Source organism: Asterias rubens, chromosome 9, assembly GCF_902459465.1.
Source record: "Asterias rubens chromosome 9, eAstRub1.3, whole genome shotgun sequence".
NCBI lineage: Eukaryota > Metazoa > Echinodermata > Asteroidea > Forcipulatida > Asteriidae > Asterias > Asterias rubens.
This window is the reverse complement of record NC_047070.1, coordinates 14,379,147-14,392,602: the sequence shown is the minus strand read 5'-3', so window position 1 is coordinate 14,392,602 and position 13,456 is coordinate 14,379,147. Positions and strand designations below refer to the sequence as shown.

General features: G+C 40.4%; 1 protein-coding gene across 2 annotated transcripts; it reads right to left on the bottom strand.

The window, feature by feature from the left end:
* Positions 1–1,934: 1,934 nt before the first annotated feature.
* Positions 1,935–10,942, bottom strand: LOC117295054 (hematopoietically-expressed homeobox protein Hhex-like). Of its 2 annotated transcripts, none has more exons than XM_033777625.1 (2): positions 10,294–10,942; positions 1,935–4,546 (listed from the first exon to the last, which is right to left on the bottom strand). In XM_033777625.1, the coding sequence occupies exons 1-2, from the start codon at positions 10,733–10,735 to the stop codon at positions 3,858–3,860; spliced, it is 1,131 nt and encodes a 376-aa protein (XP_033633516.1). In that variant the 5' UTR covers positions 10,736–10,942; the 3' UTR covers positions 1,935–3,857. The 2 variants fall into 2 exon arrangements, with proteins under 2 accessions (XP_033633516.1, XP_033633517.1); XM_033777626.1 differs by having other exon boundaries at positions 1,935–4,543.
* Between the last annotated feature and the right edge of the window lie 2,514 nt (positions 10,943–13,456).

Sequence of the window (13,456 nt, the reverse complement as noted above, 5' to 3'; positions counted from 1 at the left end):
ATTAGATCATAAAATATAATAACTCTAATTAGGTGCTTTATGTAATTCATATAAATTAAGATTTGATTTATTAAAAAGTAACCAGCCATGTTTGTACATTTTTACATTTGAGTGAACAATCAAAAAGTTCACCCGAAAATATATTTAAAAAGAAAAAACACATTGAGCTCTGTAGGCATGCTTGGCCCGATCTTGAAGAGCAACTTAAGCAGAACAATTCTGCTTAGCACCAATAAGCAGGCAAACAGTCACAGTGGAACATGGGACGTGGTATTACTTTTGGCTGGGTCTGGTAAGCTTAAGCAACGCTGTTGGATTGGGCCATGTGCCCTATTTCATAAAGAAGCTAAGCGCACAGAGTTGCGCTGCACAGAAAACCGTGCTTAACAAAAACGGGTCAACAGCCAAAGTACATCTTCAAACGTGTTACAAAAAGTACCAAAATCCTTAAAGAAAAAATAGGGTGTTAAAATAACACCTAGGCTAATGTAACTGTTTTTGTGCAGATATGAGTGTAATTTATATACCATTTGGTGTAAATTTTGATTCTTGTTTGGTCTTATGTGACCACACCCATAATGTAAACCTGAACACCCCAGCTTTTGCTGATAGGGTTAATTACAAACAGCACGGTTTAAGGCACTTACTTCCTATTAAATAACAACCTCGTAAATCTTGACTCCCTTCGAAAAATGGTGGTGTAATTTTTGAGACTAAAATGAAATCGTCTGTCAACTTGACACTTTCCATGAAATGGTTGTATAATAACGCGTCAAAGTAATACTGATTGAAACCAGAAACGTGTTCTGAAAATTACTTCTCTGGCAACATAATGTTACCGATTAACTGGTGGTTTTATCAGGTTATACGTTTAAATTTCTAGGGGAAGTGACTGTAAAAGTTTAATCTCAGGTGAGTTGGCTTGAGATTTAGCATCTTGCTAATACAGTTGTAGGGTATAAAGATCATGTTTGCACTTTGGGTAGAGTCAAAATGTACGTTTACGCCCGGTCAAGTCATGAATGGTCAAGTGCTTCCGATTTATTTTATATATATATATTACCAAAAATATTACCGTTTTCAACGAAGGTGGGTGTTGATTTGAACAACCAAAACAAAAAAATTAAAAGAAACAAACAACAGCAACAACATAAGCAACAACCAGCAACAGAAAAGGCTTATAGATATACAAACCATATGAGTTTCGGAAAAGAAAATCTTTCCTCAAAAATGGCACGTGTGATAGTATTTAAAACCTATTTAAATAGGTAAACAAACAAAAAAGACTCGACACAAGGCATTTCTCTCAGCACCAAAAAGAAAACAAAACAAACGCCCATAACTTTTCTTGGAGTTCAGTGCAATATAAACTCTGACAGCTTCGACACATCTACGAGGAGAGATTCTCGACCGTGGAGTGCTAGCCCCACAACCCCCCGTTGTTTCCACGGGAGACGCGGGCCGGGGCCTCGCTGGATCGCACGGCCGATCAATCTCAGAGGTCCCGCAGGTTTTTCCCATTTCCGTACATGTCACTTTCCATATAGTCCCCGTTGTTCATTAGAACCATCGGGGATTCGTTGCCCGTATAAGATCATGTTGATGGTGCTGATATTAAACAGTTGCAGAATGTGCCAGAGTAGCTTGTAAATCTTTCATATTTAGTTATGTCCCAGAATGTAGCGATTAGTATGTTTGAATAGAGATGTAAAAGATATTTTAAGTTCATGTAAGTTCATGTAATTCTGCTGCTGGCAGCGAATTGAATAGGGATTTTAATAAACCATTGAATAAAAAAATAATAACAATAATAATTTTCCGCCTTCATGCATTTAGAGGTATAGGCCTAGCCTTTATCAACTGTGCCAAATTTCATAGAGCTGCTTTGGATTTAGCAGAAATGAGCAGGATACCAGTCATAAATTGTACATGTGACAAGGTATCTGGGCTGGTAACCTTGTTCTGGTAAACATAATTATTTTATGCTCAGCTACTTTTTGTGGTACCCTTTTCATCGTTTGCGATCCAGTTTCTCCTGAGCAATTAAAGGGTAGGGTTCATTACTTCCACAATGTAAAGTGTAAACAATTAGTTTGTACACACGTATATAAATGAACGAAGACGTAGTTCCTTATTCTGTTATTGAAATGTAAAAAAGGATGAAGGAACCCACATCCACAATGTTCATGTAAACTCGCCTAAATTGTGAAAACCCTTTGAGTGCTGAGCTTGATATAACGAGCATGAAATGACAGAGAACGCCAACAGGCAAAATCTGTTCGTTCGCTCTAAATCTTGTAAGAAACCGGAGGGGGACCGAACAAAAATGGAAATAATCTAATATCCTTAATTACGCAAAAACTGTATAAGTCTGACATACTACAATAACCCATTGGGAGCATTTGTTGGAACTATTTCCGGTTGCCGTCAGAGTGTCGAACCCCATGAGTACTGGTTCTTGATTCGTCTACAATTCACACAATCAATCCAACAGGAACCACTGTGATTTGTCAATTTGTTTTTGTTCTTGTTTTTTCTTTCTTTTTTTTATGAAGGGCTGGTTCTACTTAAAGACGTAACCTAAAAAGAAGTCACCTCTCGTACCTGGAGACGTTTTGTCGTCAAAAATGATGGATTATTTTCCCTAAATCGATGCATTTGCCTCCTATTTCTGTTTCCTTCGTTAACCTTTTGTCGTTGGTTGCTGATGGGAGACAGTTTTTTGTCGTAGTGCACCCGTTAAAGATACGGCCTTTTGGTTATATGCGGTTGTCGTTTTTAGAAGTGTTTTAACAATAATAAAATGTTTTTTTCCAGGATGGTATTAATTTTCCCAATTTCCAAACTGGGACAGTTTTTGGGTCTTCTATTCTGTGGTTTATCACCGCAGAAAAACGCCTGTTTGGGTTCAAAATGTAGGTTGAATGATAAGGTATCGTTTCCTAAAACCTTTTCACCGGTTCGAATAATATAACAAATACTCCATCTTTTCAAGTCTCCAGAAAGCAAAAATAGAATGACGTTTAGCAACTTGGGTTCTCAGTGTTGTTCCCCTTATAATTTACCACAATTTTGGTCAAGTTCTATTAACAGCAACAGAGAACAATAATATTCCATTAAGGAACAATTCACAAGACTAATTACCCTTTCAGCCTCACGTCGGTATTTGAATGGCAAGCCTGTGATCATGTTATGTTGCTTTTGAAAAGATGTATTTTTTTTATTTTTTTTTTATTATTTTTGCCAAGGGTAAACAAATATATAATTTTGGGTTTGTCAGCAACGTGTTTCACGCTTACTTTGTGATGACCCGTCAGTTTTCATTGAAAATGAACCGATTTGAAATACTCTGGTCTGACAGTTTCTCTTGAAATATTTCACAAAGGCTCTACTTTCTATCATTGTACTAATTCGATTAATGCAAATCTAATTGACTATCAAGGCCCATCTATCCAAAACTGTTAAAGCAAATACCAAGTTGCTTTGCACAGAAAAATCTCGATGTGCATAAGGTTGAGAATAAGGTTACAGCAGCCCAAATAACTGTGACTAGTATCCTGTTAAGTTTTGCTGCTTAAGCAGCTCTATATATTGGGGCTGGTCCTGGTGTTGAAAGGGAGAACATCTCTTTGTTATTATCGTTATGTTGAACACATACCTCAAACCTATCGCTAATTTACATAATTGTATATCACACGTGGTAATCTTAATCATCATAATAATAATGCATATTCATGGTTGGAACTACGTCATGTGCAAGCGGGAGTAGAACCCATCAATTATATACACGTTCTGAGCTGCTTAAAAATTTGCTCAAATGTCCAAGTAATGTACAATATTATTGTTTCTGTGATTGTTCATTTGTCTTCACCGTCTGAGTGGAAACCACTAGAGGGCGACGTACTGCAATCCATGCTCTCAACCTCCTCCCCCTCTGTGCCGCATACGGCGATAGTGGATGTCAAAGAGGGGGTTGACTCCAACCTGGGGCAGTCCTCAGTGGGTGTGGTTCCGTCCTTGCATCGCAGCTCAGTGTCGAGGGTGCCCCCAAGTGACTCCTCCGGGCCGAGGTGATGCTGCGAGTTGTCCGCCAGCCTCTGGCTGTACTGCTCCCGGCACTGTTGCTGCTCAGACAGCGTGCTCAGTCGGTCATCCTCATCCTCATCATCATCGCCATCCTCCTCCTTGAAGCGTGACGATGATGTCTTGGTCACCATGGCGACCGCATCCTCCCCACCAGACGATGGCGAGGAGATATCGAAGCATTTCTTGGTCGTGACCGTAACGTCCATGTTCAATTCCTCCATGTCCCGTTTCAGCTTCGCCCGCCTGTTCTGGAACCACGTGATAACCTGGGCGTTGGTCAGGCCCAGCACGGAGGCAATCTCGTCCCTGTCGGCCGGGGTCAGATATTTCTGGTACAGGAATCGACGCTCAAGTTCAAAGATCTGCTGATTGTTGAAGGCAGTGCGAGACTTGCGCTTTTTCCTTGGGGGCTGGCGGTTGAAGAGGTGGAGTGGGTCCCTTTTGCCATTTACGGTAGCTGCTGCGAACAAAACACAAAGAATAACATCCGTTTTAAACATTTCTCAAAATCAGCCCGAAAACTCATAGTCATTGCAGTCTTACACAGATGACGCAACTCATCACGTCACATATTTACGTATCTCGAGTATCCCTTCATTTCGGACTTGGGCAAAGAGAGTAAACGAAATTCACCTAAACCGAAAAGCCTAAAAGTGTTATTTGAACAGAACCCCTGTCTGTGAATAAGGCACACGGCTGATGACATCCATAAAATAGATCTAAGTAATTAATCATACACACAAAAACAACAAATTTCCAATCTTCCCATGATGATGTAACTCGTGACGTCAACAATTTTTAACCCGTCAACTCCATGAATTTAACTTTTAATGTACAGTTTTAAAAAGAAGGTCATCAAAAACAAATGTCGCCAGAGAAAATAGTTAATGGCCTAGCGTTTCAACCATATAGCAGAGTTTTTCTCGAAGGCTAAGAAAAATGTTATCAAGCAATCAACAATAACAACTTAAAGAACCATGTATTTCCTTAGAATGTGTCTACCCCCTATTTAGATTATTACAATTTTACAGTCATATCTGGAGTAATATGTTAAAGATTATCAATGTGTCCCAGAGGGGTTTGTCATAGTTCCTAGATTATTAATGTTGCCGCTATACTCAGACGCTGAGAAAGTGCAGTTCGCATTTTCTATCTGGAGCAGATACTCTATTTTTTAATTTTTTTTTTAGTATAATTTCCGTTGGATTGAAAGACATCCTTCCTCAAAATTGATAATCCTAATTTGAAACCTTTTTCATTCAATTAGACAAAACCGTCTTATAAGATAATACATCCACCGGTTATAAACTAAGACTTGGTGTCACTATACACCCCCATCATCTGCTTATAACGGGAACTAGCATTTAACCAAATGGGCCCAAGTTGTTACTATTCTCACTTTCGAAAAAAAAGGTCGTTGGACGTTGTGTTTATTTCAGCGATGTTGTTGTTGCATGGTATTGTTGTTTTTGCTTCTTGGTGTTTTGTTTGGTTTGATATTGTTGTTATTTACGGGGGTTGATAAATTCTCTCACACAATCCGATATGCCATGCAGGTGAAACGTCTCACTACTACATTTTAGTCTGCAATGTTTAAAATTCGGTTTAAAGGCTGGCGACATGTCTTAGGGAACATCACTAACCATTATTAAATATAAGAAAAACAATAATTTGTACAGAAATTCCACTGAAATTACTAAGTTCTAAAAATACAGTTGGTGTAATGCATGTTTAATGCGAACGTATCTTTCCCATATGCAGTAGACGTTACTGATTTGTATATAATAGATGTGGAATTGTTATATTTGAACATATGGTAGCATTTCAGTGTTGTTATTAGTCATAATGACCTATTGAGACCAATGTCTGTCATCGCTTGAGCTGGTTTTGATATCATTATTCAAAGCAAACTGGATTTTAATTTACTACTTATAAAATAAAAAGGTTTTATCTACAACGCATGTGTTGGAAATTGTTGGGAAAATATGGGAGTTTCATTTTAAAATCTCAGTGGTTGTTACACTGCAAAAACTGGGGGTTATAATTTATACCATATAACTGCTGTCACATATTATAATGAAGAAAGACAAGGTTTTTGTAGCGTATACAAGTTCATTCAAGGGCCCAGAATCAAAGAGCTGCTTAAGCAGAAATTGTTATCTAAATATATTTTGCTAAGCAAGAGTAAGCAGGATGCCAGATACAGACACAGATATGTCAATGGTCTTAAACTTTTTCTGTGTCGTCACTCTATTTACGAAAGTGTATATTCGTGACTACACTGTACATGCACTCGCCTTCTGCATGCTCCTACATTCTAACAACGAATCTACACTTTCTCGTCCTGTCTCCTTCATAAGCCCATTCCAGTAAGCAACATTTTGCAACTTTTTTGTGATTAATCAGCTCGATGAAATGGACCAAGTTCCAATCCCCTAGAGAAATAGTTTAGTCTGAAATGCAGCGCAAGTCAAGGAAATAGGATTTGAACAATCCGTCAAATCACAGTTTCGTATTTCGATCACACAAATCGCACTAAACCGGGTATGCACGTCACACAAAATCATTGTCAAAACTTGAGCCCGGTATCGTTGTTTTCACTTTAAAGTGACCTTTAAGCTGATGAAATGTCCACACACTTTTTAGAGTCTGTGTTGATTAACAATTTTTTTTTTAGAACTGTGCCTGTCTCTTCTTCTTTGAGATGGCGTGGATCGGGTTGCCTGCTCGTTGCACCGTGTGACTTGACTTGTAGGGAATTTTAACGTGCCCTCCCTTAGTAAACCTACTTCATAACTTTTGGGTCAAAACAAATTAAGACATAACTCAATATACTATCCATTCGTTTTAGTATTAACCTACAACAACCAGGTTTTGATAGGTCAGTCTTTGAGTATGGCATGGCCCTTAGAAGACATTTAACTATAGAAGTCTACTGCCTTCCCAAAGTAAAACCTACTTCATCCATTTTCAGGTTAAAACAAACTCAGACATGTATTTTATTTTATTTTACAAACCTACACCAACCAGAGTTTGAGTGGGGTTTGTGTGTGACATCATGAGGAAGATTTATTATATTACCCTCCATTAACCTACAATGAGTATAAGTAAATCCATTTTTAGGTCAAAACAAATTAAGACATTACTCATTCCTCCTTTTTTTCTTTTTCTTTTTACAGACATACACCAACCAGGGTTTGAGTTGGATTTTGTGTGTGTAATTTATAAGGTTGTTATATAAGCAATTCATTACGTGTCCTAATCCTGCACAGTCATGTCCGATCCGTATAGCTGCGACTGTTAGTTGTTTCAATTAGTAGTCCGTTTATATGATCAACTCGATCAATGGTAACACACTTACAAAAAGAAGGGGGCTGGGTTTCCATTCACGTAGAGCTAGCTGGCCAGGATATGTTCGTGATTTTGGGCACATGAAATGGGGTCCGGTGGTTCATCATAGTCAGGTCTGATCATCATCAACCCTTCAACTATATCCCTCTGTTTGGAATTATTTCAAGGCAGATTAAGTTTCAGTTTTTTAAATTTACAACCGATGTATCTGCACAAACTGTAGGCCCTGCTACAAACTCAAAACCGACCTCATAGTCGTTTGTTTTTGCACTGGTTGTAAGTAATCCATTTCAGGCAGTTCATTAGATACTTCGAGGGAAATAACTGCCCTGACCTTCTTAACTGTTGCTGGTAGATCTCTAACTCTTTGAAGAGTTGAAGCAAACCGTACTTTATATTGATTCTAGGAAATTTGTAACAAATTGTTAAAGTGAAACATTAAACATGTAGGCCCCCTAAAGCGCTGCCTAAAGCAGAAAGTTTACTGAACGATTTTCTGTTGAGCTAAACTTTGCTGAAAATAAATCAAAAACATGAAGAAGAAAAAACTGTGGAATGGTATTTCAGCTGATAACCTTGTCCTGGCAAGTAAGATTGTTTTGTGCCAAGCGTGTTGATCTATGCCCATTATCAAGAAGGGATGGTTGTGGATACAACTGCGGCAACTTAGACAAATATAGCGAACTACAACTATGTGTATTTTAAATTCTTTCCTGTACTGTTGGCTTGTCGAGAACATGGTAAAAACAAGGTCTCTTTTATAACCATACCACATACAATATAGATATTTGTTTCGATTAGGTCACCGAACACTGGGACTAGGTTCAAGAATGTGGCGAACCAGTGGTTTCAACAGCAGCTGTGTTAAATTCACAGTAAAAATCCATTATAACATTAGAGGCAAGTAATTCGATTTCGAGATGTGTTTTATTGGTTACGGAGAGAGAGAGGATTGTGTTATGCTTCACCCGCAGTTTTAATATACCGTACCCTGTGCGTTTTACACGGCGGCTGGCTGCCTACGGTGTTTGGGTCGGGGAGGGTTTTTTTCCAGCCCAAGCTGGGCTGAATTGAACAAACCCCATTCCGAAAATACCCCAATAAGCCCAGTTGGAATTTAACAAAGTGGCGAGGTATGTTTAACCTTTTGTTCGTTTAGTACAGGACTAAATTAGATTATGTGGTTATCACATTTTTCAGACGGAGAAAGACAATAATTGTAATGACCGTTTGAATTTCAATTGGCTGCATATACCTTGGGCAAATTAACAGAGAGCTATTTGGTGATTACTGGCGGAAATATCTTCGTCTGTAATATTAATTGTCACTATTGAGAAAATAGCACTTTGATTACCCAATTATCAACGTTCCTTGCAATTAATTTGATTTCAGCATCTGAAATATGCAGACAAATTTCCATAATGCACTTTAAACACAAAAAGCAATGTTTCGTTGCGTATAACTGTAAATAAACCCATTTGTAATGTTCTTTTTTAAAGTGTACTTTTTCTCTTGAATTTAAAAAGTAATGAACTACTTTCGATTTTGTGTCTGTGGTTTCAACTATCCGATTAAGATTTTATATCCTTGTGTCACGGTGGACGCTCGTCACCCGGGCAGTCACAGCACGGACTCCCATGTTCTCTGGTGGCCAATGGTCACGGTTCGCGACAACTGGACAAATTGTGACACGAATTTGTTGTTGACACAGATTTCTTTTAATCAGAACGCCCATTAATCATAAGGGTTTTATATTAAAATGCGATTGGGTTACAGTTGTTTGATATTTATCCTCTGTGTGTTCTCAAAAGAGTCACCATGGAACCGGTTTATAAACCTTTTGAGAGCACAGTTTTTCAACAAACTGCGACAAACCATTATACGTTTTCTCTGGTGTGGTTTTTGGTTGCACAAGTTCATTTAACTCTGTCACTTTGAAGTAAACTTAGAGGACGTTAGACGTTCACGCAAAGGACAGTATTTCAGACAGAAATACTTAACGGAGCATTTGGCTCTGTTATTCTCAAATCTATTGTCAATCCTCACCGATCATTAATTTTTTTGAGAGAAGGTCCAGTAAAGTTTCGAGGACACGAACATCATTCGTGTCACTCCCCATTGCATTCTCCTCTGTGTGTGTTTAGCAATAAAACAGTCGACTTCTTTTACATTCCCCTTCTTTGACAACCCCTAAAACTATGATCTTACTATTTGCTCAGTGTATGGCTGCTTGTACTAATATAGCATTTCATAGAAAAGCTGGGTTTCCAAATACATATTATGTTTGATTGACTTTTAAAACAGAAGGTATACTTAATTATGTTTTTATTGAATATCTTTAAATGTCGAGCACGTGTCCAAATCCCACTCATTTCCAGTCATGAGTTGACTTGACGGCCACTGTTAGCTCTATGTTGTAATAAACCGAAACTGTCCACAAAATTGCTTCAACATGTCCAAAGTGGCTCTCTGAATATCCTCCAGTCTGCTAACCACCGAAGGATATTTCTAATTTAAATGGTTACTCAAGGAACCTCTGCAGTGTATAACGGCCTTTGTATTTATGTCATTCTAGCCCTATGTCATTTTTAGTAGCAAAAACAGTTACCATCGTTGTAAATAAGAACTTGTTTATGGGATTTGAGGCATTGTATATGGCGAGGTATCAATATATATTTGGTTTGTAGTAACACCATGTGTGTCTACTTGCCATGTAGATTGTGTTCTTTAGAGAGCCGTCTTGCTATATACTATAAAAGGAGTAGATTTTCGGATATCAGGAGACTTTGATTTTAGAACTTGTTTAATATTAAGTGAGTTTTTAAAGAAAACTTTGTGTATTTTGTCACCACGTACCTTCAGCAGCTCTCAGGATACTCGTCTCAAGACCAGTAAATGTCTTATTAGCCAGCTCCTCCAATGCAGAGAGTGGGGAACCATTTGCATCCTTGGTCACCCCTGAGGGTAGCGTCTTCTCAGTAGCCTCACGCACGGGGAAATTGGCGTCTTTACTCGGCGATGACGGCAGGGTCGTCCCGGTGGTGGCTTGCGCCGTCCACGGAGAGGAAGACGGGCTGATTGGCGAACCGCAGGACGTGTTGGTTGTGGTGGTGGTGCTTTCACATTCTCGCTCGATCCCGCCGATTTTTGATCCGAGGATATCTTTGATGAAGAAGGATGTGTAGGGCCGGGGGTTGCTCCGGTGGTGGACGGGCTGGAGCTGAACGCGAACGGCAGATACCCGCTGAAAGGGTAGATATACCCCTCCGTGGCCACTTAGAGATGGTGCTAAAGCCATGGTGGACAAGCTTATGACGAGTCGAGTGTCTCGATGGCCTATATTATAATCCAGGACTGCTTAGTTTTAAAGTGACTTTTATAATATCACCGGGCTTTAATGTGTCCAGAGTCGGCGTATAGATGATGGTTAAACTGTGATCGTGTATCGAATGAGACACTCCAGTGCGGTTTGCATCATCACTTGTTATAGCTGGGCCGGGGACCATGTGATACAGCCGGCTCTCCTCCCCCCTGTGTTACAGTGATGGAGTGACGGCTAGAGGTGTGTGTGTGACTACTCATTGGCTGCTCACACAGTACGTAGTAGTGCCGAGATCCCTAGGAACAACAAACTCAGACTTACACAGCTAACGAGGCAATCACCAGCCCGTACAGGCGACCCCAGAGGGGGCACTGTATAGACCCAAGCACATCACATCCGCGACCTGTCATTCGAGTCGTTAGTCATGCTAATTGGCCGATCTGTTTTCCTATTGGCTTCTAATCAAATTAACGGCTTATTTATACAGTTGTCCCAACCAATCACGGCCGGCAATCCCCAACCAAATGTCTTCACTAGGGGCGGAGTTGGCTGAGTGCGTGCGTGAGTGTGATATTGTAAGTACTACCGAGGCGAGAATTATAACCGGTAGAACCCGCAGGAGCTGTGGGTCCCAAGGCCTCGCCGCGTTTATGTTGATGTAACATTTCATTCCACGAGTAATCAATGTCTTGTTGGGGCATATTACAAGCCACTTAACCGACCCTTTTTACGGTAATATCACCAATATTGGGCACCCCTGTCGCGAGCCCGGACTAGGTTCAGCTGTTACCCTCGAATCATATACAGGGGGTTGATTTCCACGCCACTCTAAAACTAACTCGTTCGTCTGTCGAGTGAAAAAGAAGGAAAGAAACCTCTTCCGTTTCACGAGAAGAAAAAACCTTTAACTGTTCGTCTCGTGTTACGCACACAACAACTTAAAGTGATATAATTAATTTGTTTTGTGCGACCTTCTGCTCGCAAATTACCTGCTCCAGGCCCCGTAGAGGGCCCGTAGGCTGATCGGATACCTTGATGGCAAAGTTGAGACGTCAAGATTTCCTGACAGCTTCATGCTGATCTCATAAAAACGCATAGCCTCTTTTTCTCCCGTTTCTTAATCTTTTGCCAAGGCCAAGCGCCATCAATTCATCAGTCACGGCCTTAAGTTTCTTATCTTTCTCTCGTCAGGTGCCCGAGACACCTTACCTCTTTACTTACCCCGTGAAGGAACTGTAACTCAAGTCACCCTTGGTCACACCCATAAAAAGTAACCCGTAAAACATCACAGATTTAATTGGTAGTGAGTTTCTTTTATGTTCCACATTGTTTCCATCCTCCCCTGATAGAACAAGACGAGAGAAAAAAAGATGAGGGGGGAAAAGGTCTAGCCTTGGAGCAATTCGTTTCCCGTAGATCAGGCAACATGGAAAATCACTCCCTATTTGAAGTCAGTCAGCGGTGTTGTAAATCACTTAAAATATGAGGGTGGAGAGAGAGGCATGCTCGCCGTCTTCTAAAATTCACGGCCCGGTCCTGACTGATGCACCAGGCCCTGCCGTAAATCTTGGCCCTGCGTTCCGGCGTTTAACAACTTCTCGTCCCGCCTCGACACCTCTCGTGATGACACGTTCATGGGGGGAGCCGGGCCTATTATTGTGGAGAGAGGTAGGCCCTTTTCGAATCCACGGCTTCGACCGGCTCCAGATGCGATTCAGGCTAGGTTGGCCCTTGACAATTGCACGTGCTTTGCTTTTGCGTACGAACTCAGGGCTTCAGACGAGAGGACAGAGCCTGAAGTCGACTTCCAGAGCTTGAAGTCGAATCCATAGCCGAAGCCGTGGTTTCGAAAAGGGTCAAAGAGAGAGACCACTACAGAACCCCTCCTCCTGTTGGATGTGTTTTGCATTTAACACCTCGTGGTTCTCATGTACAAAGCGGTTTTGGGTGTTGAGGATCTAATCATTTCTTGTTTACATGGAGTTACGAAGGATAATTATAGCTTACCTTGCCGAGTAAGATCAATTTACCCCGGCTCTTGGGGCCTGCCATATCGTTGACACAGTGCCCACAGATCGGTAATCACTTACAGTGGTGTATCAAGATCTGGCGGCCATGGCTGTCTAACAAACATTCGGCACGTTTGTTTAAAACACAACGTTTTACACCCACCACACTTACAAAAAAAAGGAAAGAAAAAAGAAGTCAGAAACATGTGGAGTGCAGAGGGGAATATGTGGTCAGGTCCCCGTCGCGAAGAAATTAAAGCGCCTCTGTGACCAACTGTGTGCGTGGCCTAAAGCTTGTACTAGTCCCACACCGCCAACAGGGCTCAGTTTTCTTGAAGATAACAAGAGAAAGTAAACCCCGCAATAAAAATACAGTGTCAAGACTTAACACAAGGCTACCAGATGAGGTTCGAGCTGTATAGCGGTTTTTTTTTAAAGGCAGTGGACACTATTGGTAATTACTCAAAATAATAACCAGCATAAAACCTCACTTGATAACGAGTAATGGGGAGAGGTTAAAAGTATAAAACATTGTGAGAAACTGCTCCCTCTGAAGTGACGTAGTTTTCGAGAAAGAAGTAATTTTCCACGAATTTGATTTCGAGACCTCAAGTTTAGAATTTGAGGTCTCGAAATCAAGCATCTGAAAGCACACAACTTTGTGTGACAAGGGTGTTTTTTTCTTTCA